At 37.7% G+C, this 27,171-nt stretch overlaps 1 protein-coding gene across 5 annotated transcripts in view; it reads right to left on the bottom strand.

The window, feature by feature from the left end:
* The window catches only part of Magi2 (membrane associated guanylate kinase, WW and PDZ domain containing 2), a 1,455,764-nt gene that overhangs the window by 592,084 nt on the left and 836,509 nt on the right, over positions 1–27,171 (bottom strand). For all 5 annotated transcript variants that reach the window (XM_051152089.1, XM_051152090.1, XM_051152091.1 and 2 more), the window contains exon 3: positions 19,411–19,530. In XM_051152089.1, the coding sequence (XP_051008046.1) occupies positions 19,411–19,530 (120 nt within the window). The remainder of the gene's footprint in view (positions 1–19,410; positions 19,531–27,171) is intronic.

Genomic DNA, 27,171 nt, shown 5'->3' with positions numbered 1-27,171 from the left:
CAAACATCTACTGAACACTTTGTATGTACCATATACCAATCCAGGAACTGGGAAACAGTTACATATAAAACATATAAACCAACTGTGTAGTGTGCATTTATAATGAAGAGAAGTAATGGTATAAGGCATAAGTTTATTAGATATGAAATACTAAGGTGAAAAATAAAGCAGGGAATGAGAATTAGGAAAAGAATAAAATACGACTTTATGTTTCCATATATTCTTGATGTCATTTGTTTTGTATGCTAATTCACGTAAAGCATATTGCCCTATAATCCTTTTAGTTCTCTGTTGTCTCTTGTGTTCTTGAGGTAAATTCATGATTTTCTGGAGCACATGCAGTGTGCCGCTTCTCTCTATTGCAGAGCACCCATCATATTTATGGGTTCAAATACTGATGAAAATCCTGAGTACATCCATTGTCTTTTTCTCAAGAGTAAAAGCAAGCTGCAGTCTGCAGTTCATTGTTCTTGCTCTCTCTCTCTCTCTCTCTCTCTCTCTCTCTCTCTCTCTCTCTCTCTCTCTCTCTCTCTCCATCTCTCCCCCCCACCCAGTGCGTGCATGCATAAGGGATGAGTGGCAAGGTAAGAGATGAGATTGGCTTTAAATTCTGCAAGGAAGGAAAAATTTTGTAATGTGAAACTTTGTGTGGAGAGACCCAGTCTACATTGAAGGCATTTTTGCATAGTGTTGCATCTATCTAGATTTTTTTAAAAGAAGTGCATCAAAATTAAAATGGCTGTACAGCTGATGAGAAATGGGAGAATTTAAATGTTTGAATATAAGATTGGTTGTTCTTGATGATGAAGTGAGAATGAGGTGAGAGAAAAAAGGTATTTAGGACCTCCTCTTGGCATTTTACTTTTAGGCAACTAGCTGGAAAGGAACCATTCACTGAAATAATGAACACAGAATATGATATTCTTCAAGATATGGCCTTAGTATGTTGCCTAGGTTGATCTCCATTTTATGATTTTCTTGTCTCAAGCACCTAAATGCTGGGATTACAAGCACGTGTCTCCTGTTTCAGGTCTATAATATTTTAAAGAGAAATATTTATAATATGGCAGTGTGTTGTATGTAAACTTCCATAGATAAATTTTTTGAACACTATGAAGTTTTTATTTTATTTTAAATTATGTGTATATGTATGCATGCCTGTATGGTTTTTTTTACATTTTTTTATTAATTTATTCATATTACATCTCGATTGTTAGCCCTTCCCCTGTTTCCTCCCATTCTTCCCTCCCGCCCACTTTCCCCTTTCTCCCCTCCCCTATGTCTGTGATTGAGGGAGACCTCCTCCCCCTATATATGCTCTTAGAAGTGAAATTTTTTTAATGACTATGTAGGCAAGGATTGCCAAATGCCCATCAGCTATAATGAACTAAAACTTAAAAACCCAACAGTAAGACAAAACAAACTGTGAATCAAAATATTATAATTACATAATTACAATGGAGCAGACTATATGGCCCAGAATACAAAGCACCCTGACATTTGGCGATGAACAGAGAGTGTTTTATTGAGGAAAGTCTAGAAGCCTGATGGTATGAGAACCAGGTACAAAGACGTGGTGATAGAAACAAACCTAAGACTATGGGAGAACTTTGAGGCACTGCATTTCCAGGGAAGGAGGTGGCAAGGTGACTTCCAAAGAAGATAGGAGCCATATGATTCTATGGCTTGTGACAAATTTTACAGAGAAGGTGACGGCAGCTATGGAGCAAGATAATTAAGGCTCCTAGGTCTGAGTACCAGAAAAATTACTCTAGTATCAAGAAAGGCAGTAAGGATACTGTTGTTATGCTCTGAAATGATGAGACCATGAGCCATAGGCATGGGGAACTGATGAGTGAGAGGCGTTAAGGAAGTACATAGGAGGTATAACTGAAAGGCTCTGATGGTGACCTGAAATGCATAGGGGATCAAGGACACTCCTAGCACCCTGACTTGGAAAGGTGTGCAAATGACTACTGTATTGAAAGAGGGAAACAGATGAGACAGAGGGATTTTACTTTTCAGACATGGTGTGTTCTATTTTGGAGAACTTTAGTTTATGTATTAGTTAAAGCAAAGCAAGATAGAGGTGACTGAATAAGAGTTCATACTAAAGATGATATCTAAGAGGAAAATGCTGATTTTGCGACACTTGATGGGTAAACTTGAGGCACAAAAGAAGTAAGACCTATTTGGACGTTGCAATGATTATAAACCATGAGTCTGGCCTAATGGACAAAACAATGCAAGGAGAGAAACAAGGAAAGAAAAGAGACCTAGGAAGAGAGAACATATGTATCTCCAAGCCCTGTTTTATCTCAAAACAGTATAATTTTTTAAAAATACGTTGAGAATTTATCATTGTGTACCAACTGATTTTCTAGAATTTCAACTGGCTTACATCTGCTGTATTTTACATATAGATCCACTTTTTTTTTCCTTTTTGTATGTGATGGCCTACTTCTGACAAAGAATCCAGGTTTATAGGGCCTGAATTTTATGGCATCAATAAAGTCTTAAAATATAGTCAAAGTGACTGCTCTATAAAATTTCCCCTTGTCTTGCGCTTTACATGCCCTTGTGTTGTGCTTAACATAACACTCTGGAATTTCCTCTGCATCTCCAGCTTCTTTGTTATGGACTATTGCTTCCATTAAAAATTTAAAAATTATTACAAGTTTTAATTTTAAACTTACTTTTCCTTTCTCAATTCTTTTTACATATTTATAACCAAAGCACAAAATCATCCAAGACCTTGTAAACCCCTGAATACTAACAGTATTTTGTTAACAAAAGGAACCAAAGTGCACTCCATGGGAATAGCTCTGAGACTGGCTGAGATACGAAGGTTTATGCGTAGACAAGGCTTCATGTTGGTCACAGATTCTCTGTGACTTATAATTAGAGGCATTCTTAGTATGGCATAAAGGAAGATTTGCAGATGTCTTACTTCTGCTCATACAATGAGCAGAGAACCAGCCTTGATTGCTCTGTGCATCCTGCACACCGCATGCCATCACAATGTTAGAACTGCATAATGCTTGTGGGAAATTATGTTTTCAAAACAAAAAAACTAGACACTGATACTGAATCGGACCTGACAGGATCAATTCCTCTCAGCAAGCTGGATGCTGACATCCTGCACCGTCCATGTTCCATCCTCAGGAGCCTCAGTTGCTGCTACCCATCAGAACAGGACAGCTTTCAGGACAGCATTATAGAAAGTTTCTGATCCCTATTGGTCCAGCAGTTCAGACTGTCCCACACAGGACTCCTATTAAGCCTGGAATTTCACAGATTTTGAAAAATGGACTACAAATGCTATCCCTGGCTTAGTTTAGTATTTTCCCCAATATTTTTTTTGGGGGGGGAGCGCTTCAAAGGAATTATTTGTCCTAAATCAGCCTTTAGACACCTTAAGAGAACAACATCCTATTTCTTCTCAGGGGGTTTGATAGGTTTCTATTTATTCTGTTGGTCCATAGATGCTTATTTTCGTGGGGAGTAGGTTATAAGTATTATTGGTCTTTTACAGATAGGAAACTGGGTTTGACTCAGGGACGTATCTCTTTTCCTTTATCTTTCTATTATAGGTAAGGAGATAGGAGCTGAAAAGAAGGAAAGGGGAATATAGAAATATAGAGGGAGGGTAGAACAAGAGGTATATTATTGAATCTACTCCTCATCTCAAGGCCCTAATTGTTACTCACAAATAATGTTATTTTTAATTCAATGGTATTGAATTTTGTATATTGATGCAAATCATGCTCATGTCAAAAATAGTCTAATTTTATCATGACAATATATATTCTAGGTCTAATAGATAGATATTATTCTGTAGATATGATGTAAAAATAGTTAAATAGGGTCTTCAAACATCCCAGAGACCTACAGAATATGGCATTTAAAGATGTCTTTATTATTCTAAAGATTCTTTGACAACAAGACAAGTTAACTCCTGGCAAAACTAGCCTGCCTCAAAGAAGATGATGAGCATCAAAGAACCTCCTTATGGAATTGGCTTCAAATGTGGCAAATAAGCCACTGGGAAAAATGTCCTCATTTCTGCCACAGACGGAATTCTGTCTAAAAATAGGCAAGTTTAGATGCAGTCAGAGTTGACAACCAAACTCTGTCAAGACAGAGTAAGCAAATCTTTAATAGTTCCTGTCCTGAAAATATGTCTGTCAGACATATTGGGCCAGAAGACTGAAGATGATGCTTCCTACATTATAGAGAGTGTTGGGTGATTGTTCAGGCAGTAAATTGTCTTAGTCATTCTTCCATTTTGGAAGTAGCTAACCCTTATTCTGGCTTCACTCAGCTATTTAAGTTTTATCCCTTCTCAAGTATCTGATGGGTTTGAAGACCAGATAGTTTAGTCTTTCAATTAAGCTTAGTAGCTTAGATGTTTTTAGATCAAGATAGATGTTTTAAGTTAATAGAAATGAGATATGATAGATATTAATCTCCACTCAGAAAGTTAGATCCAACAAGATAGGAAAGATGTTTACTTCAAGTTTGCCAAATACAAATGGCCAAATCACTATGAATGTATCATTTATATAATTCCTGATTGTCTTGTGGTTCTTTCTGCTGTATGCAGTTTATTTTACTCATGTGTAATAATATAAATGTATATGCTAAAAAGAAATATGATAAAAAAAATTTCAAAAAAAAAAAAAAAAAAAAAAAAGTAAGAAGGAAGGAAAGAATGAAAGAAAGAAAGAAACCAATGTGCCATTACATTTTGGGTCCTAGCCCTTTAGGGCCTTCTGGATATGACACTGCAGGTGAGCCAAACATTTTTTCTCATGTACATTAACCATTTTCCTCAGTTTGAAAAGCCTATCCATGTGTAGGTATTCTAAAAGGGAGGTCGCAGCTCCCACTCTATGTGTGTGAGAAATTCTGTTAACATGAACTCTTTAATAGGGTACAGTTGCAGTTAGGTCACTTCATCTCAGCCAATCAGATACTATTGACAAACCCTTTGCATCTGGAAAGACTAAACCAATAAACAGAGAGGGTGTGACATATCATTAACATCTCCATGCTGTGATCCCTGAGTGGAGGCTTCGCACTGTGATCTGTGGGTAGGCTCTTGTGTCTAGGATTGGCTGTGCAAGTGCTTGTCAATAGTAATAGAACTAAAAGTGTTCTTCCTTTGTATAACAGTGAAACAAATGAGAAAAGGCCAGGCTCTTTGTACAAAGAAACAAAAAACAGAAAGCATGGATGCACTGGGGGAGCTGTGCTAAAAGTAAATCAAGAGACAATGTTCTTTCTATGCTCTGATTTTTTTACATGTTTGTCTTTCCTTGCCTAGTCTTTACCAAATTTGGTTCTCAGGCTTTCTTTTTGGTTCTGTTCTGCTCCAGTACTGAAAGTTTAAGGTGCCATGTGTTATGTATGCCCTCATTGGTCCATGCCAGTTTCAGTTGGTACATAGTGTCATGGAAGTTCTGATGCCCTTGTGCTGGCAGCTCCCCATGTCTAGTGTATGCAAATCAGCATATTTGAGCCGATCTTCTGGCTGAGCCTGATTCTCTTCGAATCCTCATGGAATAATAACTTTTACTTTTAGATAGGAACCCATGTGGAGGATTTAAAACAACTCTATATTGCTTTTCTTGAACGCATTTCCATGTGGACCATGGGATTTGTAGCATTAAGCAACAATTCCTTTTGTTCAGCTATCATAGGCCACTGAAAACATTCCCAAAGGATCTGATCTCCTACTCAATAAAGGAAGTGGTTTACTTGGCTACAAACCTGGGTGGTATAGACTGTCTATCTTTTACAAGATAAAGGGTTCTCATCCTTTTCCCTTTAATTTTGGCCGGGGTAGAGTTAAGTCATCCATCGTAACAAAACCATTTGCTCTCATACACTCCTCCATGCCAACTCTTCACCTTTAGGCTAGCTCGGAGATACAGCTGCTTCACCTACCTGGATGGCAGTGTGGTTATCTGTATAATGGCTTCAGGTTTACAAGAGTTTGGAAGAATAACTGAAGATCTCTCCCCTCTCTTAAATACTCTTTCTAATGGGCACAGGATTATAGTAAATGCAACAAGGGAGTCATTAACTGCTATTTCCATCACTTTTTTTTTTTTTTGCACTTAGTATCTTTAGATATTTTAATTTTCTGTTTTTATATATTCCAAACCTTAGTATATTTATTTTGATTTTTGTAACAGACAACTTGCTGGGTCCGAGGGCTAAGGGTCTACTACAAAGTGTACAATGAGAAATTTGTGGAATAACTTCATGATAGCACAGAGGTCTATTATACTCAACTTAATGGTATAAATCATTTTGATACTTGGTACCACCCCTGATCTCTCATTCCTAGCTAACCGATCTTTGGGAAGGCGATGGTATGGAGTGATTTCTAGAGGCTGAGAACAAATGATTATTAAAGTCAGAGTTAGCTGTGTGGACAGAAAGTCATTATTACATTATAGTGCTGGTAGCTTAAAAGGGCATCAAATCCAGCCGCTTTGAAAGAGACACAACACAGACCCAGGCAGTGTTAGGCTTTCATTGTTTTCTAAACATAGGTTGGAATACACTCACTATTTGTGCTGGTGACATGAGTTTAGGTGGTTTTATTTATTGTAGGGTTTTAATACACAGACTTTTTATGGATTTTCAAAGAAAGATATATAGTAGGCTGTGTTTTATATTTTTCAAACTCATTTGACCATTGAGTGTGTCCTCCCTCAAGGAGGGTAGAATTTCATGTGTCTTACATCCTAATAGGCACATTTTAAGGAACACTGGTTTACACCCATGGGAGGTCAGAATTGGCAGGAAATTACAGATCACAGAGGCACCACTAGATGCTTAATGGCCAGCATCCAAACACAAAAAGAACGGAAGAGCAAAGCTAGGCTTGACATTGGCAGGACACCTCAAGAGGAAGTGCTTCTTTTCATCTTAGGCTTTGTATCCATGGAGGTGGGAAATGATCACAACCTTGCCAACTCACTCCTTTAGAGACTTCCTTCAAGATACCAAACATTTTCAGGTTTGTCCTCTATGAAAATATTTGACACAATACTGTCACTGAAAAAAAAAACATGGTGAAAAATAGAGAAAGAGGCTTCTGGTATTGTTTTTGATGCTTTGATGGTATAATTATTATCAGCCTTCCCTTTTAGAGCAACTCTGCCAAAAGAGCTCTTAGTGCACATATTGCGACCTTAGCAACTGCTAGCAAGGGCTTCTGTTTATTATTTCAACAGCCATGGCTACTGGAAACCATTTCCTTGTATCAGGTCACAACATTTTCTCTGTGTGATTATTGCTTATCCTTCTTTTACTCCTTAAGGTCGTTCAGAAAATGTCTCATCCTCTAATGTACAATTTATCAGTTGTTTAGATGTAGGGCCTATAATACTGCTGCAATTGTGGCATGCTGGTTGTGTGGGTAACCAACCAGTCTATGGCTGGTTATGAGGCCTGATCCACAGGAGAGATTTCAAGTCCAGGACTGCAAACCCAATCAAAAAGACCAAGACTGAGATCATAGGCCCTAGAAAAAAAAATCTACCATTCTTGTATAGATAAATGATAATGCTGCCAAGCTGCCTCTTAAATATTTATGTATATATCTATAGATTTTTTTCACTACTTTCTTTCTCAACTTTGGCCAGAGAAACTTCTTTTGGGAAGTGAGCAATGGTTCATCCAGAGACTCATAGCTGGTCTCCTACCCACTCAGTGTACATTTGAGGAGCACTGGACTCAGGGGTTGTGAATAACAACGAAGAAGAAGGAGAAAGAATGTTGGAAGAGAGGTGGAGTGGGAAACAATAAAAGGAAGTGGAAGGAAGTGATGGCAGAAGGATATGATTAAAATATACTATATGAATATAAGCAGCTGGGAGTGCTCAGCTGTGGGTGAGTCATGCATATCAACCTCCCCCCATTCAAAGCTTAGGGAACATCATCGACACAGAGGCAGAGAAATAACGTAATAGCTCGAGGGTGAGGAGGAGAGGTGGGAAATACTGTCTTGTAGATAAAGCCTGGTGTTGTCCATGTCAACTCCCAGCAGCTATGGTGACTTGTGACCTGTATAAACCTGTACAGAAGCAACAGGTTGGAGTTGTACAGTTGGTATGTGGTACTGCTGATCCTCACCCTTCAGTGAAAGAGCTCCTGTCAGTTGATAGCTACTGAGGGAGAGCCAGCCTCCTTTAGGGATATGGTCACTGGAGCATAGAGTGCCTGTGTCCCAGTAGATGACCTCATTCTCATGCCCTGCATATATTGACAGCATTAATTTGATTCAGAGGTAACAACAACAACCACAACAAGACATAAAGTTGTTGGGAAGGAAATGGAATGGGAGACAGTAAGCGGAGGTACTCGTGGACGGATAGGTCAACATAGAATATATAAGTACGCTAACTTTTCAAAGAATAAATAACAGTATTGTTAGAAGTAGGGGTTGTTTGAGGGGTTTTCTTGCTATGGCACCAGGTTCATGGCAAGTCTAATACTAGCATTTGAATTTATAAGTCTGAGGCACCTATTATGTACTTGAATAAGCGTTGCTGGCTTCCTCGAAGCTCCACACCAATGCCTTGGTTGATTAAAGCACCACAACCCTTTGCTGTCTGTTTTCTGTATTTAGGGTAACACTATAACCTTTTTAAAGTTGCTGTTGCAAATAGGACAGCAGTGTTTGTTAGAAAATGCATTGGAAACTAGAATAGCTTAATTGACATCAAGAGGATCAGAAAGTTCTCCAATTCCTATTTATACAACTGCTATCCTCTGAGGCAGGAGTTTGGTTTTATTTTGCTCTTTTGAGTGCCAGCAGCTATTAGGTTTGGAAGAGAGCTGACAGGACAAAAAGAATGGCAAAGAACAGATGTGTAGACTGAATCCATGCTCTCTGAAGCAAGGACTGACATCATTCACCCAATCTTGGAGAATGGGATTGCCCAGCTGCCCTCAAATGTCTTCTAGTCTTAATATTTCATTTAATTTCTTGTCCTGTCACTCAGTGTTTTCCTGTTCACATTGCACACGTGTTGTTACTTGGTAGTCTTGACAAATATTCTCATATTTTGAGGTGGTCATGATTCATTCATTTGCCATTGGAAATGCTTCTACTCTCCTAAATGACTTATATCCTAATTTTTCTGAAAAAATATGACTTTGGTATACATGTTTTTCATTAATACTATTATATAAAATGTAAGCAAAACCCAAAAGTTACTGAGTAATCAGAAACTATAGTAATATAAAAATATATTGAATAACTAGTAGTTATTAAGTCTAATTATATAAGAAGTTAGATCTAGCCAAGGGACAGGTCATTCTCTACAGATGAGTGAAGAATGGGGACTGACTTTCACACGAACTCTGGTGCCCCATATTTGACCATGTCCCCTGGATGGAGAGGCCTGGTGGCACTCAGGGGAAGGATAGCAGGCTACCAAGAAGAGACTTGATACCCTACGATCATATACAGCAGGAGGAGGTCCTCCTTAGTCACAATCATAGGGGAGGGAAATTGTGTAAGAATGGGAGGGAGGGAGGAATAGGAGGATACAAGGGATGGGATAACAATTGAGATGTAATATGAATGAATTAATAAATAAATTAATTAAAAAAAAGAAGTTAGAGGAACATGTCAAAAAATAAGACGGGGGTCTCAAATTGTATATGATATAATTAAACTAGTAATGATTTTAAGACTATTCAAAGCACCATTGAGATGTAACAAGAATAAATTAATAATAAAAAATTTTTAAAAATTAAAAAAATTTTAAAAAAATTAAAAATAATAATAATAAAAAAAAAGACTATTCAAAGCATACAAAACAAGGAACAACAGTAGTATTTAGATTGGGACCCAGGGAGTGACATGAGAGTGACCACTAAGTTGTGGTGATTTAGAAACAAATGAAGTTTTAAATTGGAGAATTAAAAAAAAAGGAAAAAAATAAAAAGGAAGCACACCATTCTCATTCAGTCAGTATAAAACCCTCCCATACTCAGAGCTTTGTCCTCTTCACATCAGCCTCCGAGTTATTACTAAAACTTCCTACCTCATAGAGGGAGCGTAATATCAAGAGTTTTGAACTATTAAGGCTATAATATGCTTTATTAAATGGTAAGAAAATTAGATGAAATACTAATCAAAAAGACAACTTCAGTTTACACTATCTTCAGGCAAAGGAGGTAACTGCATGGGATCTCTTTTTTGTGGAGAACATTCCAGCATGTACTCTTTGGTTTTTAAGTAACGCAGAAGGCTGCACTAAATTATGTTCATGAGCAGAAAGCACACCAAAAATATAACATCTGACTGACAAAATCTTCATAGGTATGCCTGCTCCTGTGGTGGCACCTTCTCCCTTCAAAACAGAGAAACCATTTCAGTTAAATTTCTTCACTGTTGCCTCATGGGTATATTTGTCAATTTTCTCCCATTTTCACTGTTATTCTATAATCTCATGAGAAAAGTATTGAAATGTAAGATCCATAGCAAGAAATAAGACTAACTGGGTTATGAAACACAGCATAACGCAACATGAGAAGCCCCCTGGGGTGTGAAGTAATTACATAACACAGAGTCATCCAGAACTCCTCATTCGCAGAAGAAAGCAAAGGAAAACAAAAACAAGAATAGAGAAAAGTTAGGCCAGTGAGTTTTTGGTAGACACAAAACATTAGCAAGCTCAGTAGAAAGAAAAGTTCTTAAATGTGAGTCTATATGGTGCTTTCCCAGAAAACTAGGAATCGGTCTCCCTCAAGACCCAGCTATTCCACTCCTTGGAATATACCCAAAAAATGCTCCATCACACTGCAAGGACATGTTCAACCATGTTCAAAGCAGTCTTATTCATAATAGGCAGAACCTGGAAACAGGCTAAATGTCCCTCAGTAGAAGAATGGTGTCTTAAAATGAGAAAAGACATCCTACGAATTTGGCTATACAGAGGTGCAGGAAACTGAAATGACAAGCTTATGAGTCTAAGCGGAAAGCAATGTGCTCTGTGTTCGAGAAACAGGAAGAAAGCTCCGCACTTGAGGAAGAGGAATACATTATAAACCAAATTTCCCACACACAATATCTAGCCACTGGTAGGCATTGTACTTTTCATTGATTTCTGAAACTAAACACTTGCAGAGAATTTGCAATTCTCTGTCATGGAATCAGATTTCTTTTCACTTTTTATGTATTTCTACATATGTGTGTTCCATGCAGGTGTCTGAGGATCCTAAAAGAGGGTGTTCTGGAGGGAGAGGCAGCTGTAAGCCCCTTGATGTAGGCGCTGGAAATGGAACTCGGCTTCTCTGTTAGATCAGCAAGGGCTCTTAACCACTGAGCTGTCTGTCCATTCCATAAAGAAACAACTTGATAATTTAATTGATCTTAATTTTATTTAATTGCTGTGTATACACATATTGTAATATATAAGCAGCTACAAATATTTAAATTAAAACCATGACATATTTATTATAAATGTTGTTATTCGTTTTTGTCCACTTGAGGAAACAATTTAGAGGGCTTGAAAACAGTGATGCAGTCAGCGAAGGCGATAGATTTTGTTTTCCAGTTCATATATAACAGTTATAAAGAGCTGTTATTTGATGAATAATAAAAAGGCTCAACACTTTTAAGCTACATCAGTGGTGGCAAGGAGTTGCTGAAACAGCCAGTACACTTGGAACTTCAGCAAGGAAGAGCTTTCGTATGCTGTGAATCTTCCACAACACCATATTTTCAATACAGGCAGTGGAGGATTCTCAAGTTTTTAAAATGATACCACTGTCTGTGTGTTTGTCTGTCTGTGTGTCTGTCTGTCTCTCTGTCTGTCTGCCTGCCTGCCTCCCTGCCTGCCTCCTTTGCAGCATAATCAACTGAGGCCTCAAGCCTTAGACTGTGTTTTTGTGGACAGTGTGTATAAATGTTTTATTTATCAGAATAGTTTCTAAAAAAAAGAAAGAAAGAAAGAAAGAAAGAAAGAAAGAAAACTACGTCTATTACAACTTTGTTGGAAATGGAGATTAATGGTCTCTTTAAATAATGTATTTGCTTCAGCAATAAAAACCAGTGAGCTAATTTTTTCCTTATTTTTGAAGATATAACCCCCCTGAAAGAAAGAGGTCAGCCAATTTCTAATCTCCTCTGTTCTTGAGATCAGGAGTTTAGGAGATACAGAGAAAGAATGCCTCAGGAGCTTTTCTTTGCCAGATTTACTATTTAGATGCAAAAGCTACTTTTGTAGAGTCTGATGTTAAATTAATGCTGTCAAATGATTGGTTGTGGAATAACTCTCTGAAAAAATGTTGACAGGAAAGGGATAGTAGAACCTCTCTGAGAACGACTAAATAAAGCCTTTGCTTAGGAAACATCTGTGTCAATCCAACAGACACTGAGCATCATCGTGAGGAAGTCACTTCAGACACATGTGTTCTCATATGAAACATTGCTGTCATTGATTTGACCAAAGCTCTTGGGATGTATTTCTTGTAAAATGAGAACTTAATCTTTTTGAGACTCATATCTAGTGAAAATATTGTACTATGTATTCATAGCTGCAAATACATATAAATTATGACATACTTAACTTGCTATGAAAGCTTTTATCCATTTTTGTCCACTTACGGAAGCAATTTAGAGGGCTTGAAAATAGTGACCCAATCAACAGAGGCCAATAAATTCTGTTCATCAACACAGTGGTGAGAAATGCATCTTAAACTCATATATTTTTTAATTTGACCTGATAACAATTTTCTATGTAATTCTCAAGTTGTTTCAGATAAAAATGAAAAAGAGTTTAACGTTGTCATGATTGAAAATATGAGCTTGAAGGAAATGAATTAAACTGAGAACATCCTGGTTTCTAAGCCCTAGATTTTACCTGGTGTTATTACAGATTGTGCCACAGCAAAAGAGTGAGTTCCATAAAGAACCGTCTTGGTACTTTTGACAAAGTATTCCCCAAAGGCTGCATCTGCTTATTTCTGCTACAGCTAAATGAAAGCATGAGGACCAGGAATAAACTGACTGACGTGAGCATTTAGGTGACTTAAAAAAAAACTAATTTCATTTCCAACACCTTCGATAGGTCAGTTAAATATTTATTAAATCCAAACAATGATAATGAATCAGTCAATAATTTCTTGAGTAATTTTGAGAATTCTGAGCTTACAAGTGTCAAAGTGTAAGAGAATTTTGTTACCTTTTTTTCTGCACAATACCACGTTCAACTTTATTATTTAGGAGGAAAGAAGCATGCAAAAACCATGTAATCTCTTTCAATAATGTTGACCAAATTTCAATTACTTGCCCATCCCCAAAGCAAAAACTAACAACTAACAAACTAACTAGCTAACTAACTAACTAACTAACCACCTGGCATACGATCCCAAAGGAAGATAAAGAGTTCACTAAATGTTTTTCCTCTACTACTGAAACAAAATATGTAAGCTTTGTAGATAGAAGTTCAGTGTTCCTTAAATTTGTGGCACAGAATCATTCACAAAAGGTATATTGCCCCCTCAAAAATATTATAAAACAAAACAAAACAAAAGAACAACCACTGTTAAACTTGAACATGTAAGAAGTAGTCAATTTTGTCAGCAAGCTCCAAAACTCTGCTCCTGTGATCAACGTTATTATGAATATTGTAAAATTGACATTTTGTAACAGGCTACAAGAAAAAAGGAAAATAACATTTCACTTCAGTTTGGTCTCCTGGAATGACAAAATCCTTAGCACCACTTCCAATGCTGAGAAGGAAGTATTATTTACATTTCAGGAGATTGAGACTTCAACAGACAGAGGAAACAGCTTCTCTCAGTCTTATCTCTGGTTTCAGTGCTGGCGCTCTTTGACTATCTGTATCACCAAATGCTATCTTGATTGAGATTAGAGACTTAAAATTTCAATAGCAAACTCCAAGGTTAGGCTTAAAAAAAAAAATCAGGTTCTGACTTTAGACAGCAAAATAAAACATATTTGTATAAAGTTTATTCATTCTTCTCTCACTATGCATGAATTCTTTTCCTAAAAATTATTTCTATTTAATATTTATGTTTTTAAAATTCAGAAAGAAGACTTTTTAAACTGAAATTCACATGTAGTGTTACTTCTACAATTAGGTGAAACTACAGTATGAAAGTGGAGGTAAAAACTGTATTTGTAATTAACTTGGGCCAGTACTCCAATAATCTGCTGTGCGCTATTTGGTTCTCTTAAAAATTAGGGTAGTGTAGCAGTTACTTTTCTATTGCTTTAACACAATATGACGACCTAAAACAACTTCAGAAAGAAAAGGTTTGTGTTAGCTTATGGTTCCTGAGGGGTAGAGTGCTTATAGTAGGGAAGGCATGGATCATGACAAAGCAGAGGGAGGAAGCTGAATTATGACATTTCTTTCCACATGTTGGGGGGGGGAGGGAGGGAGGGAGAGAGAGAGAGAGGGAGAGAGAGAGAGAGAGAGAGAGAGAGAGAGAGAGAGAGAGAGAGAGGGAGAGAGGAGGGGGGTCTAGCCTTAAAGCTCACCTCTTAGTGTTAACATTTCCTCTAACAAGGCTCTACCTACCACAGGTACCGTAATGCCCCAGTGTGACCACAGAGGGAGCAATAGTTCAATTATATGAACCTATCACTAATTCCAAACTATTGCAGGTAGTTTTGCAAATGGGCTGATGTGCATTTAAAGGAAGCATTTAACTTTATGATCAGTAATCTATTGTACAGATTTAAAATTTCTTGGCTGTACTTGAAAATAAAAAAAAGAAAAGAAAAGAAAAGAAAATTGGAATAGTGATGATACCATGGAAAAGATTGCTCTGGAAAGGACAAGATGGTCTCAGTGTGTGAGCTAAGTGAAAGCAGTCTAGGCAAAGCTCAGGAGAGGAATGGCTTGTTAGTGTGACATTAGAACACTGGCTGACGGAGCTAACCGACAAGATTGATGAATGGAACTGTGGATATAATATCTTGGCCAACTGGAAGAAGAATGTGGAGCAAGAGTCACTGACTCAGAGTCCTGGGTAGTTCAGCTCTTGATCAGTTACCAAAGCATAGGCTTCTATAGATACATGGATGGAACTACAAGTATTATACTGAGTGAGGTAATGCAGACCAGGAACAAAAATGCCGTGTGTTTTCTTTCATCTGTAGATCCTAGCTCCAAATCTTTAGATGTGAGTGTATGATTGGAGTAACTAGGAAAGTAAAAAGGTACTGCAGGGGCAGAGAGCAACTAGGAGGTCTAAATAGTGGACAGTAGGACACAGGTGATATTGAGGGGAAAATGAGAAAAACAAGAGACAGGATACTTCACTGGGAAGTGAGGGAGGGAAATATAAAAGAACAGGTAACGAGGAGGGATAAATAACACTATGTTTGGAAAAGCCATTAGGAAACATTATCATATATAACGCATTTTTAAGTAAACATTGTCACCCACTTGGGTGATAATTTTTCTCCCAAGAATTATAGACTAGCTCAACAACCAAACAACAACAAAAACAACAACAACAACAAACCAAACCAAAATAACAACGAGACAGTAAGAAACCTCCCTTCAAGGTGTTGGTCATGGAAGAGTTCCCAAGAGATTATAGGCTACTCCTGTAGCTTTTGTCTGTCTCCTAAAACACAGAGCACTTCTCCAACAGAGGATCAGTAGAGTTTACAGTGTGAAACCCACTCAGTAACATCACACCTCCTTGTAAGCGTATTTAATTCTAAGAAAGTGATCTGCATCCAAAATGTTCTTTGGCTTCTGTTCAATAGGAAGTCCACACCTTCAGTCCTTCGGTTTCCGTCTCCATTATATGACAAGGCTCATGATTGGTTTTTCTTCTATTAAGTAATAGGGTTTTATTAGCGGTTTCTTGGTACAATAAATCAATCATGAACCCGAGTGACTACGAAAAGTAAGAAGCATGTCATTCAAGCCTTGGAAAAGAGCCCTACACTAACATCCCACAGCATCCTAATTTGACTCTCCCAGGCCACTCACTTACAGGACCAGAAGGCTGCTGCTCTATAGGTGTGGGTAGAAATGGAGTAGAGGCTTTAAGCGTCACTCAAAAACCCTGCTGACGATTATATGGGATAGCTGAGGATAACAGGCATTTTAAGACCCTCCTTTTAGTCTTCCTCAAGAAACAGAATTATTCTTGAGACCACGATCTTTGACCAAGTTGTCTAGAGGCAGAACTGTAATTTCAGAGAGTCCTTTTGATGTCTGATCAATAAAATAAGTTCCTTTTGGGTTGTATCTATCTACCAGGATTAAATGAGAATTAACAATGAAAAAATTTTAAAGTGTCCATGAAAACTGCTTAAACGACTACATCTTTTTTCTCACAGTAGGTTTACAAATGGGCATTTCCTGTTGTGAAATCAAGTGGCAGGACTAAAGGCACACAGAAACAATAGAAATCACTTTTCTCAACGAGAAGCAGCTAAACCAGGCAGTATATAAAGGATCTCTTTTATCATTGCTAATAAAAGGGAAGGCAGCTCTTCTTTTTCAGGACAAGAGATGCAGTGTATTGCATAAGCTAACAGGAGCACCCATTTTTCTTCTACACCATGAGTGGCCAAGCAGTGAAGGTTTGCACGCTGAATTTTGGGAGCACATTTCATTGTTAAAGAAAACCCCACCTAGTCAGCAGAAAAATCTATGATCCTAATGCTGAGAACAACTCAGTACTTCCTTTGGTGTGCTCACAAAATACTGAAGATGGTTTTTCCTGTCTAGACCAAGGGCTCTACAGAACCCGAGAAGAGAGGAGAGCGTGTAGCAAGACAGAAAGAGGACAGCAGCCCAGAGACTGCAAAGGGGATGGAGTAGGGTGCAGAGAAATGGGGATTCTGTTAAAGAAGTCTTAAAATCATATAAGCAATTGCTATTGTAAAAGCTTAAGCTAGAAAAGGTGCTTCATGCCTAGGTGAGTAACGCAGGATGTCCCTCTGTATGTTCTGAGAGCGTCAACAACTGACGAGAATCATTGAGTAGAGGCTCTAGGTTAGACCAGGCCTGAAGACATGCAACTGAAAATGATTGTTACTTTCTCCTAACCGGGAGCTGGAGGACAAACTAAAAAATCCTTAGGTTTGAGAATGTTTTCTAGTTTTCTACCATGCAGTTATGTCATCCAGCCAAAGAGATTTGTGTTGATTTGTTTAAGCTCACACTGATAAGGATACTTATGAAGACGTCCTATATGAAAACCCAGCTTACTGCTCAGTAATCAGCTCTACATACAATGGCGTCCCTGGAATGATTAACAAGTTGGACCAGACCTTCTAACTCTACCCAGTTCTGAAATGACACCTAAGAAAGCCAGGATCAGTCATCCTTTTCCAAAGCTTTGCTATATTGACACTGTTTCAGTGTATTTTTCTCAAGATTTACTTGGGACCTAAAACATAATCTGAAGTAGATTTTAAGATACTGATGTAAAAGTTCATGGCATCTATTTGATCATAAGAACAACAGAAATTTAACATGAACCATATGGTCTTCTATGTAATCAACCTAAATAGTCTGTGTCATTGATGAAAAGTCATATCATTCATCACACTCTTGGAAGGATCCTTCATGATTGTAGTTCTTCACTATATAAATGTGATAATTAAATAAGATGATTAAATGTAATTGTTATGTAATTAAAATGATATTATAATGCCTACAAACTATTTACTATCAAATAGAATAAAAGAAAATAATCTATATAATTCGTTGTTCATTTTTCTCTGACTTTTTTGATATAATTATTTTCCAGTTTATTAGAAAACATTTTACATTAGTGTATTGAAGCAACTTTATATTATTAAAGTATCTTCTTTATTCAAAATGCTTTAATCCATCTTTATTATCCATTTATTGTGACTAATGCATAGAATTTTTTTCTAGATATTCTTATCTATTTCCTGTAAATGTAGCAATAAGTAATGGTCTCTACTGTCATTTAGGCACACTTTTCAACCTAAACTGTTTTTTAAAATGCTAAATAATGGAAGAGCTTTTTATGCCTCTAACAACCTCACAATACTGAGCTTTGAACAACCATATGCCACAGGATTTTGCACTAAGAAAGTAAAGGAGGAAGTAGACAGCCAACCTGATTCCATGGCAACCTGGCTTCTTCAGTGATAATTGGTAGAATTCAGATGTTAGAAGGACTAAGCAGTCTTGTGCATACTACAAGTTTTGCTATTATTATTGACCAATATTAGCTGAAGCACAGTAAGATTAGTTTCATCTCCACACTGAATAATAATGCATGTAAATATACTTTAAACATGTATCAATAAAGAATGAATGATATTTCTGCTTTTGTGTTAGTTTAAAATATTATTGTCCTATGTATTACAAATTTGTTTGTTTATTTGTTTTTCAAGATAGGATTCCCTCTGTGTAGCCCTGCCTGACCTGGACTTGCTTCATAGACCAGGCTGAACTCAAACTCACAAAGATTTGCCTCTGCTTCTTGAGTTCTAGGATTAAAGGTGGGAGCAGCCACACCCTTCCCTGACATAAGCTTTTATCAAACATAAACTAGATGCACATAGATGCATGTACAAATATGACCATACCAACATACTATTAACTTTTTTTCAAATCTATCATTACCATTTATATAGACAAAGCTGTTAAGTTTCACCAATATGACTCCTTCACAGAAGGATGGTATGGAGGCAGATTTAGATCTGGAGACATTCTGGCTCACGTTTCAGTGTCCTTTGTAGTAAAAAATCTTTCTAGAATTCTATGCTTGGGTTTTATTCTTTGTTCATACTTGACTCAAGCACACAAGGTGATTTGTGACTGCAGTAGAATTTGGAATTAACCTGCAGATCATACTTTGCTATGTCATGGTTTTTTAAATAATTTTAATTTTTTTAATTTAATGTTTATGATTTATTCCTATTATATCCTGATTTTTACCACCTCACTCATATCCTCCTATTCCCACCCTCCCTCCCTCCGTCTTCCACTTTTTTCCCTTCCTCCATGATTTTGCAAGGAAAGTAAGGGAGGACCTCTGAATTACAGTAACATGAGAAAACAAAATAAACAGTGACAGCCTGGAACTCTACCCTACCTCCTTGGGATGCCACCAAACCTTTTTTTTATTGGATGGTAGCGGCAGAGCCTCAGGGAGCCATAAGAGGGTGGTGCCACTAAGCTGATATACGCATATTTACTTCTTTAGCAACGTGAGAGTAGAGTAGAATTAGCCCAGATATGTCTCCGCAAGCCTCTGAAATTATTCTATTAAAGCCCTCAGACCCAAATCAGCAGTGTACTTGTGACCCATATCCTGATGCTCTTCAATCAAGTCAAGAAGATAAGTTACGTGACATTGTAACTACTACATTTACCCAAGTACTGTGCTTACCTTCATAGGTCCCACTTTCTAGGAGGGCGCCACTTTTCTCCAATTCCATAAAATCCTCAACAGTTATGAAAATGTAGTCCACTCCAGGGACCTCACCCTCCTTATGTGGCCTTGTGGTGCCTAAATAAGGGGAAATAAAACAAAAGAGACCGTTTAAGTGTCATGCGCCTGAACTGTAGAAATAGCACCATGCTTTTGAATATTCACTAATGCGTGTTTGTGTATCCTGTGGGGTTGGCAGTTTGCATGTGCCCTTCTGTTTGTTTGACAACAGGGGGGAAAAAACGAGGGCAAAGATGAAAGTATATGGACAAAGCATTTTTTTTTTCTCATGAGGCTTACAAAGAGTTCATTGCTATGGAATGTGGCTGAATAGACTTTGTTCAGTGAAAAGTGCAGGCCACTGTGCCCTTTCTGAAGAGGTGGGCTGAGGAGTGGCTGGGAGGCCAAGTGCTCAGGAATGCACATACTTCGCTCCCATGAATGGCCTTCTGTTGTTCTATGGGCTGCGGTCCTGAGAGATAAAAATATATCAGAAAGTAGAATTTTAAGTAGATGTTAATCTATCTTTGTTTTCTTCTGATGTGCTCCCCTTAGGGGCTAATGGCTTCAGATGGTGTTTGTTAATTTTGCACCAAAATAATACATATTTACATATTAAATCTAAAGGGTCAGGACATCTGTACAAAGCCTTCACATTCAGTAGTAATTGGAACTGACTGATAATTAAGGTTACACTGGTAACTATCATGGCTGTAATATGACATCTAAGCTAATAGGCGGGACTTGTCAGTATCTTCCTTACATGCCCTGCATGCTTCCTTTATTTCTGTCTCTAGTTCTGACTGGGCAGTGGCATTTTCCCCAGGGTCACCATGTTGGGCGATAGTCTTGCTCACTATATCCCTTCCAGAGGGAAAGAAGCTACATGGCATCAAGTGGATGAGACGGCCAGGTGCTTTCTGGGGAAGACAGCCTTCCAGGCCTGAAGTCTAGATCACTAAGGATAGCACGTGCAAGGAGAATAAAGCCACCAATGCCCAAACTCCTTCCCTTCTATTTTGCTATTATCCACATATAGTATTTTTCATGATTAGATTGAAACTTACATAATGCACAAAACCAAATAGATACAAAGTAATACACAGAGTAAAATGCAGAAAAGATGGTACATTAGCAGGCATCTTCATAACTAAATTTTCTATATATGATTTACATTACAGAAAAAAACATTTTAAGCTCACGTTATTTTTACTCTTTGAACTTTAAATCTTTATTAACTTTGTCATGAAAGTAGACAGTTGCTTGTGTTTTTGGGTCTAATAGGATAAAATCTGAACTGCAAGAGATGGTTATAAATTAATATCAAAATATATAACATATGCTATAAAAATTGATTTCATGCAAAAATAATTCATATTAGATTGTTAAAAGTTGAAATGCATTATTTTTTATAGTTAAGTCTTACAACCTTTCTTTGGGGGTGGCAAACATGTTTTTTAAAACCACTCTTGAAGACTTGCTCCTGAATTTGTTATTTTACGTAATTTAATTAAACCACCTCCTGCAGTATTTCCTGTTGCTTTTATGCTATAAAATATAAGCCTCCCACACCTAATATGCATAATTTGTTGTCAAATTAATGTTTCTATGAGAACTTTAACTTTTAATATCCTGACTTTTATGTGCTTAACCCTTATGAATTAAAAAGGCATTAAAAGATTTTTTGGCAATCAATTTGTTTTTCTGTTTATTTAGAGCACACTCTAATCATTAAGCAAAATCGCATAACAAAGATTCAATTTTCCCTACTAATTTATTTCCATGTTTCAGAAGTCACATGCTTTGATTAATGCAGTGCCTGCTGCATGGGAAATACATTCCCAGCACAATGGAAGCGGAGGAGATGGTGCTTCCAGCCAAATCCAGGGTGACCAAGTCTAGTGCAGATGCTGTGTGGCTGTGCCCATCTTGGTTGTGTTTCCCATCTCCACACTAGGCGACACTGTGATGCTTCAGGACCACCCTGCTGCTGGATGCTGGCCCTACCTGGGAACTGCATAGCCTTGCTGTCCATCAAGGAGGTTCTACTCCAGTCCTCACAGCGGAGCGTTGACTGAGACATCCGTCCTTCGCCTCCTCTTGGCTCTGTTTTTCTTTAGTGATGACCTCCAGTTCCCTGATCTCTCTTTTCTCTGTCTTCCCCAAGTCGCCTTCAATGGCCTTCCTATCCACTAAGGTATGGGCACAAGAGGGTCCATTGTTCAGTGAACCTTCACCATTTTCCTACTGTGGTAAGACCCTTAGTCCATTCATGGATGGGGCCGGCTGCATAAAACCAAGCACAAGACCTTTGCAGATTTCACTTCTTTAGTACCCGCTTGGTTCTACCCATACCGGGATTCTTCACAGACACCTTCCTAAGTTCCCAAGACTCAGCTGTCTGTTCTTCAGCAGAAGACACAAGAAACTTTCTTGCTGAAGCAGGGGATGGTTTAAGTAAAAATCCTCACAAGCTTGATGCTCTTTGCCTGCATTATGATGCTTATTTCATCTCTCCCTTCAAAATTAACATTTGATTGCAATTATGTTTCTACCTTAGGTGAGAACTTTCTCTTTTGCTTAGTTTTAAATTGTACTGTTTTTCAGAAATTGCGGTTACGTGTATTTTTTTATTTCAAACAACTTAATTAGGTTTCATTTAATGTAGTAGATATCTACTGCATTCCCATCCCACACACGTACATGCACATGAACACAACATACACCAGAGACACACAGACACACTCACAAACACACAGACACACACACACACAAACAACTTTTTGTTACTAAGAGTCAAATGTACTCCTATTTTGCTTTGCTTCCAAATCTCTTAGTGATTTAGGATGCTTATTGAGTTTCTGTTTCTGTCATTATTTCTTGCTCTGTCACTAATTAAAATGAACATCTCATTTTATTTTGCCCATCACAACCACCACATCCTACTGTCTTCTTCCCCCTTTCTTTACTTTCAATAAAAAAACTTGCATTTTATATTATGTAAATCTTTTTTCATCTCAACCTTGATTATCTTTTCTTTTTCATGTAATTTTTGATTACTCTAGACGTAACATTTTAATTTCAAGGTTTACATAGGTGAATCATTAATTCAATTGACGAATTCCCTCTTTGTTAGATAAATTCCTTCTTAAAGTATGAAACTATATTTAGTTTTCATCAAATTTCTTTTAATCGAGCAATTGCTCCTGGAGCTTTGAAGCCGCTCCCATCTGGATGTGGCCAGAGCTCCCACAGCACCTGTTTCCCAGATGTCATGACTAGTTTTGTGGACTCCGCCCTCATGTTGGCAGACCTGATCATTCAGAAGCTTACTTCCTGTCAAGGGTAGCATGAAAGCCACATTCTGAGACTTCACGTGTCAGAAAATGTCTTTATTCCACCTACACAGGAGGCAAACTTGACAGCATTTGAGGAACAGCTCATGATGAAAACACCCTTCTGCATCCTCTTCTGCTTAGATGCTCATTCATTGTTTCAGTCGTGCCAGCTAGAAGCTTTTTCCCGCAGCCTCTTTCTAGTCCTTTTCTCGCTTTCATCCCACCTTCAACTCTTTGGTAAGCTCCATGTCACGTCACTGCTCAGGCTCATCTTTTCTGTCTTCTCTGAGGCACGCACTGCCTTCCTGGACTCGTGAGTGACCAGGTCCCTGCAGCATCTCCCTCCTTCCTAACTGCCTAACTCATTCTCTGGGCAAAAGAGGCGGCCAAAAACGCGGAGACAAGAAAACACTGAAGGTTTCTGCATCAGACAGTGCTCAAGCAGAAACTATCAAGGTGACTCTCAGCGGGTACCAAGCTGTAGGGTTTTCTTTTAAATCATAAAATTGCTTTCATGGGACATGTAAAAAGATATAATTTAATAATTTTCAGGCCAGGTGTGACAGCAGGCAATTTTAATCACAAGATTCAGGAGGTATAGTCAGCCTGGTCTACACAGGAAATTGCAGGTCAGTAGCCAGCCAGGTCTATACAGTAAACCCTTCCTTTAAAAAACAATCACCATCACCACCATCATCGCCACCATCATCATCAACATCATCACAATAATAATAAATTAAAGAAAGAAAAAGGAAATAAACTATTTTTTACTTAAATAAATACCTATTTTTCTTCTCTTTAATCTACACCACTAGAAAGACTTTTTGGCTTAGAGAAAAAAGAAATACCTTTAAGTTGTATGTAATTGCAGATGACAGTGTAAACTGTGAATTAACCTGAGGACCCTGCTGTTTCATATCAGTATTACTTGAAATGTCGCCCTTTATCTTTTGAAGTCAGGAATTCTTATGTATGCAATGGGACATAAGCAGCAATTCTGTAAACTAATGTGTGCAGCAAATTAAACAATTCCTACAAGGTAGTTAGGATAGCATCTGACACTTAGTGCATACTTGACAAGGACTATAGCATCATTGTTATCCTGAGAAGTAGAGTTGATTTTCTACAGCCCTTTCATTTTTATGAATCCATGGTGTCATACTGGACAGTTACAATGTGCTAAGTAATATTATAAATGCATGTGATATAATTCTGAAGACCACAGAATACTACTGCTCTTGTAAAATTTAGATTTTAATAAAGAGAGAGAAAAGAGAAAATTAATTGAACAGTAAATTACAAGTATCATTGTATAATTGGTCAGATACCAGGTCATTACAATCTAAACATGGTTTAGTGGCCAACTGCTTAGATTTGTAAGTATTAGCATGTGAGGAGTAAAGATCGAACACAGAACCTATGAGAAAAGGCCTCAAGGGAATTAGAAAGCTACAATGCTGTGGTATTCAGGTTTCCCAGAGCAACTACAGACCACTAGAAGGCAACCAAAAAAGCCACTAAGAGTTTGGTCTTTTTTTAAAGAACACTAAATTCTTAAAAACAACTTATTTTATATGCTACTTAGTTTTGCTCATGTTACCATCTGATTGAACACATTGATGCCCAGAATAGATTCCCCACCCCACCCCACCCCCGAACTTTCAGTGTTAGTTTCAGGAGGCCAGCACTAAGACAGTGAATGAATGGATTCTGCTATCTGATACACAGGTACACCCAAGCAATCACACACCTGGGCAGGGGAGATGCTTCAGTGGATAACATGCTTTCCACCAAGCCTGCTAGTCTGATTTAATAGCCAGGACCCACATGGTAGAAGGAGAGAATTGACTCCTACAAGTTTTCCTCTGATCCCCACTTCTTCACCATGGCATACATACACCAACACACACACACACACACACACACACACACACACACAGAGAGAGAGAGAGAGAGAGAGAGAGAGAGAGAGAGAGAGAGAGAGAGAGAGAGAGAGACAGAGGCAGAGAGACAGAGAGAGAAATGTGCACACCCATACATATAAATACATAAATAAAAACAATTCATAAAGTAAAACAGAAGCAAACATTCACCTATCAACCTTCAATTTTAAGAGAAGAGATGGAAATGCAGTGTAATCCAAATATTTCAGCATTAGAGTTGGGGCCATTTACATTTATTTCTGTTTTAATATTTTATGTATGTGGTCCTAGATGAAAACATCAATTACTTGATCACCAATGTTCTTGTTATGCACTAAAGCAAACAATAGCTATGAAACACATTATAAAAACACGAATGTCATGGCAACAGTACCCACATTCCAATCAGTAGCAGGAGCAACACAGTCAGAAGTATTATAAGTTCCTGAAGTCACTGGTGGCATCTTAGTTTTCAAGTCTATTAGAATTAAAATATAAGCCAACCATCTCCATTCAGGATACTTGAAAGTAAGAATAACTTCTTTTGACATAAGATACAAGTTGATGTGAAAAATTAACGTAGTTTGAAGAAGCAAGAAATAAATCCACTTTCTTTGACGGTGCACCAAACTGTAGCCTATAATGTCTTGCTTGTTTTTTCCTTTTGAGTGACACCATAAAACAAATAGATCTTGTGACCCAGAGTGTGAGAAGTTGCTACTTGTTGACACATTTGAAAATTATAAAAATGCTTGCAATGGTGGGTTGGTATCCCTTGGGGGCCTCCCCTTCTCTGAGAAGAAGGAAAGGGGGTTATGTGGGGAGAAGACCGTGAGGGTAGGATGGGGAAGAAAGGAGGGAGGTGGCTGGGATCAGGCTGCAAAGTGATTAAACAAATAAATTAAATTAGAAATGCTTACAAAGCCTTATTAGTAGGTTGTTTGACTTTACCTGCAGGCAATAATAGTAGAGATCAAAATTGTAAGCTGATGCATCCAGGAAGAAAGTGTTAGTGTTACAGTAGTTGGAGAAGCAGAGAAGAGGAAGCAGGGAGATCTGTGTTGGCTTGTCTGGGAAGCGATAGGGTTCTAAGAGAGCTAATCCACGTGCAGTAAAATGTGAGACATGATGCAGTGTTGTGCACTGATAATTCACGGGTAAAGGCAATCAATACATTGGCTGGAATAAAAGCCCTGCTGAATTTCCTGAAATAGTTACTTACCTTATTTTTATGCTGAAATAACTAGAGTTGCTTTCCCAACTCAAAAGACTATGAACAGAGAGTTGACAGGGAAGCAAGACTCAGAACTAATACCAAGTCAGCCCCCAGCATCAACAGTAGGGTGGCATCTGGGGAGGATGCAGCTGGGGAGGACACAGCAGAGGCCTGAAGCGGAAACACTTCCTCATACTGACTTACTAATGTGTTTTGGTTGTCATATAATTGATTGGATGTAAGAAGTACAGAGAAACATCCAAAATAAAATTTGTTAGCTAAATTATGACTTATCTATTTCAATAATACATTTCTCCTTGACCACTCCTCTAAAGAAAAATAAATAGAAATGAAAGGGAGACATTCTGCTATTTGAGTTTATGCTTTATGTTCCATTGCTTAGCTTCTTAAAGGAAACCGCTTATTTGATAATTGGCCAATTAAATATTGTACAAATAACAGTTCTGTCTGAAGGTAATAAAGACATCTGTGCTTAAATTCAGAGTGCATGTCTGAAGAGAGTGAGTTTTCTCACAAACGGTTAGTTTGCTGATGCACAATGAAAACATGTGAAGGCTGCTGGTCATTTGGTAACCATGGAAATGCCAATTGCATTCTTTAAAATTCTACTTTTAAATGAAAAGGCATTGCTTCTTTAACCTCCAGAAGAAACAAGAATGACATATGTGGTGAATTTGAGTCTAAAGCATATTTCCTCTTCGCTTTTTGCTGTTTTTTTTTTTTTTAATCCAAATCAGAATGATGGGTCAGCACAGTAATCTACAGTCTACTATGACCCACTGTGTGGTGCTGGAAAGTTCTACAGTGTCCACCATGTAGTGTGTAAAGAAACAGATCTGGAGCTGATCATCACCTGCCAATGTGTTCTAAGAAGATGGATCTCCAAGGGACAATCTGAAAAACTTCAGCATTTTTTTTTTAAACTATGCCCGCTCTGTTTCTTCCTGGTGTTTCTCAACTTCAAGCTAGAGAAAATAAATCTTGACAGCTAAGGCAATTCCCTTTGAGTTTGACCTTTAATTAACTCACTCTTAGATTACTAAAGACACTCCTTTAGTCTGTAAGTTACTCATTAGCAAGTGTGAAAATCAGACCAGATTTGTGTGTGTGCTTCCAATAAAAACATTAATGAGATTACTTTGGCAAAATGCCTTTCAATCAAGTTTTACATAACCAGTCCTAGTTGATTTTATTACACTTAGTTTTAAGGACACAATATCTA

This window comes from Acomys russatus, chromosome 10, assembly GCF_903995435.1.
Source record: "Acomys russatus chromosome 10, mAcoRus1.1, whole genome shotgun sequence".
Lineage (NCBI taxonomy): Eukaryota > Metazoa > Chordata > Mammalia > Rodentia > Muridae > Acomys > Acomys russatus.
This window is presented reverse-complemented; position numbering and strand designations above follow the sequence as displayed.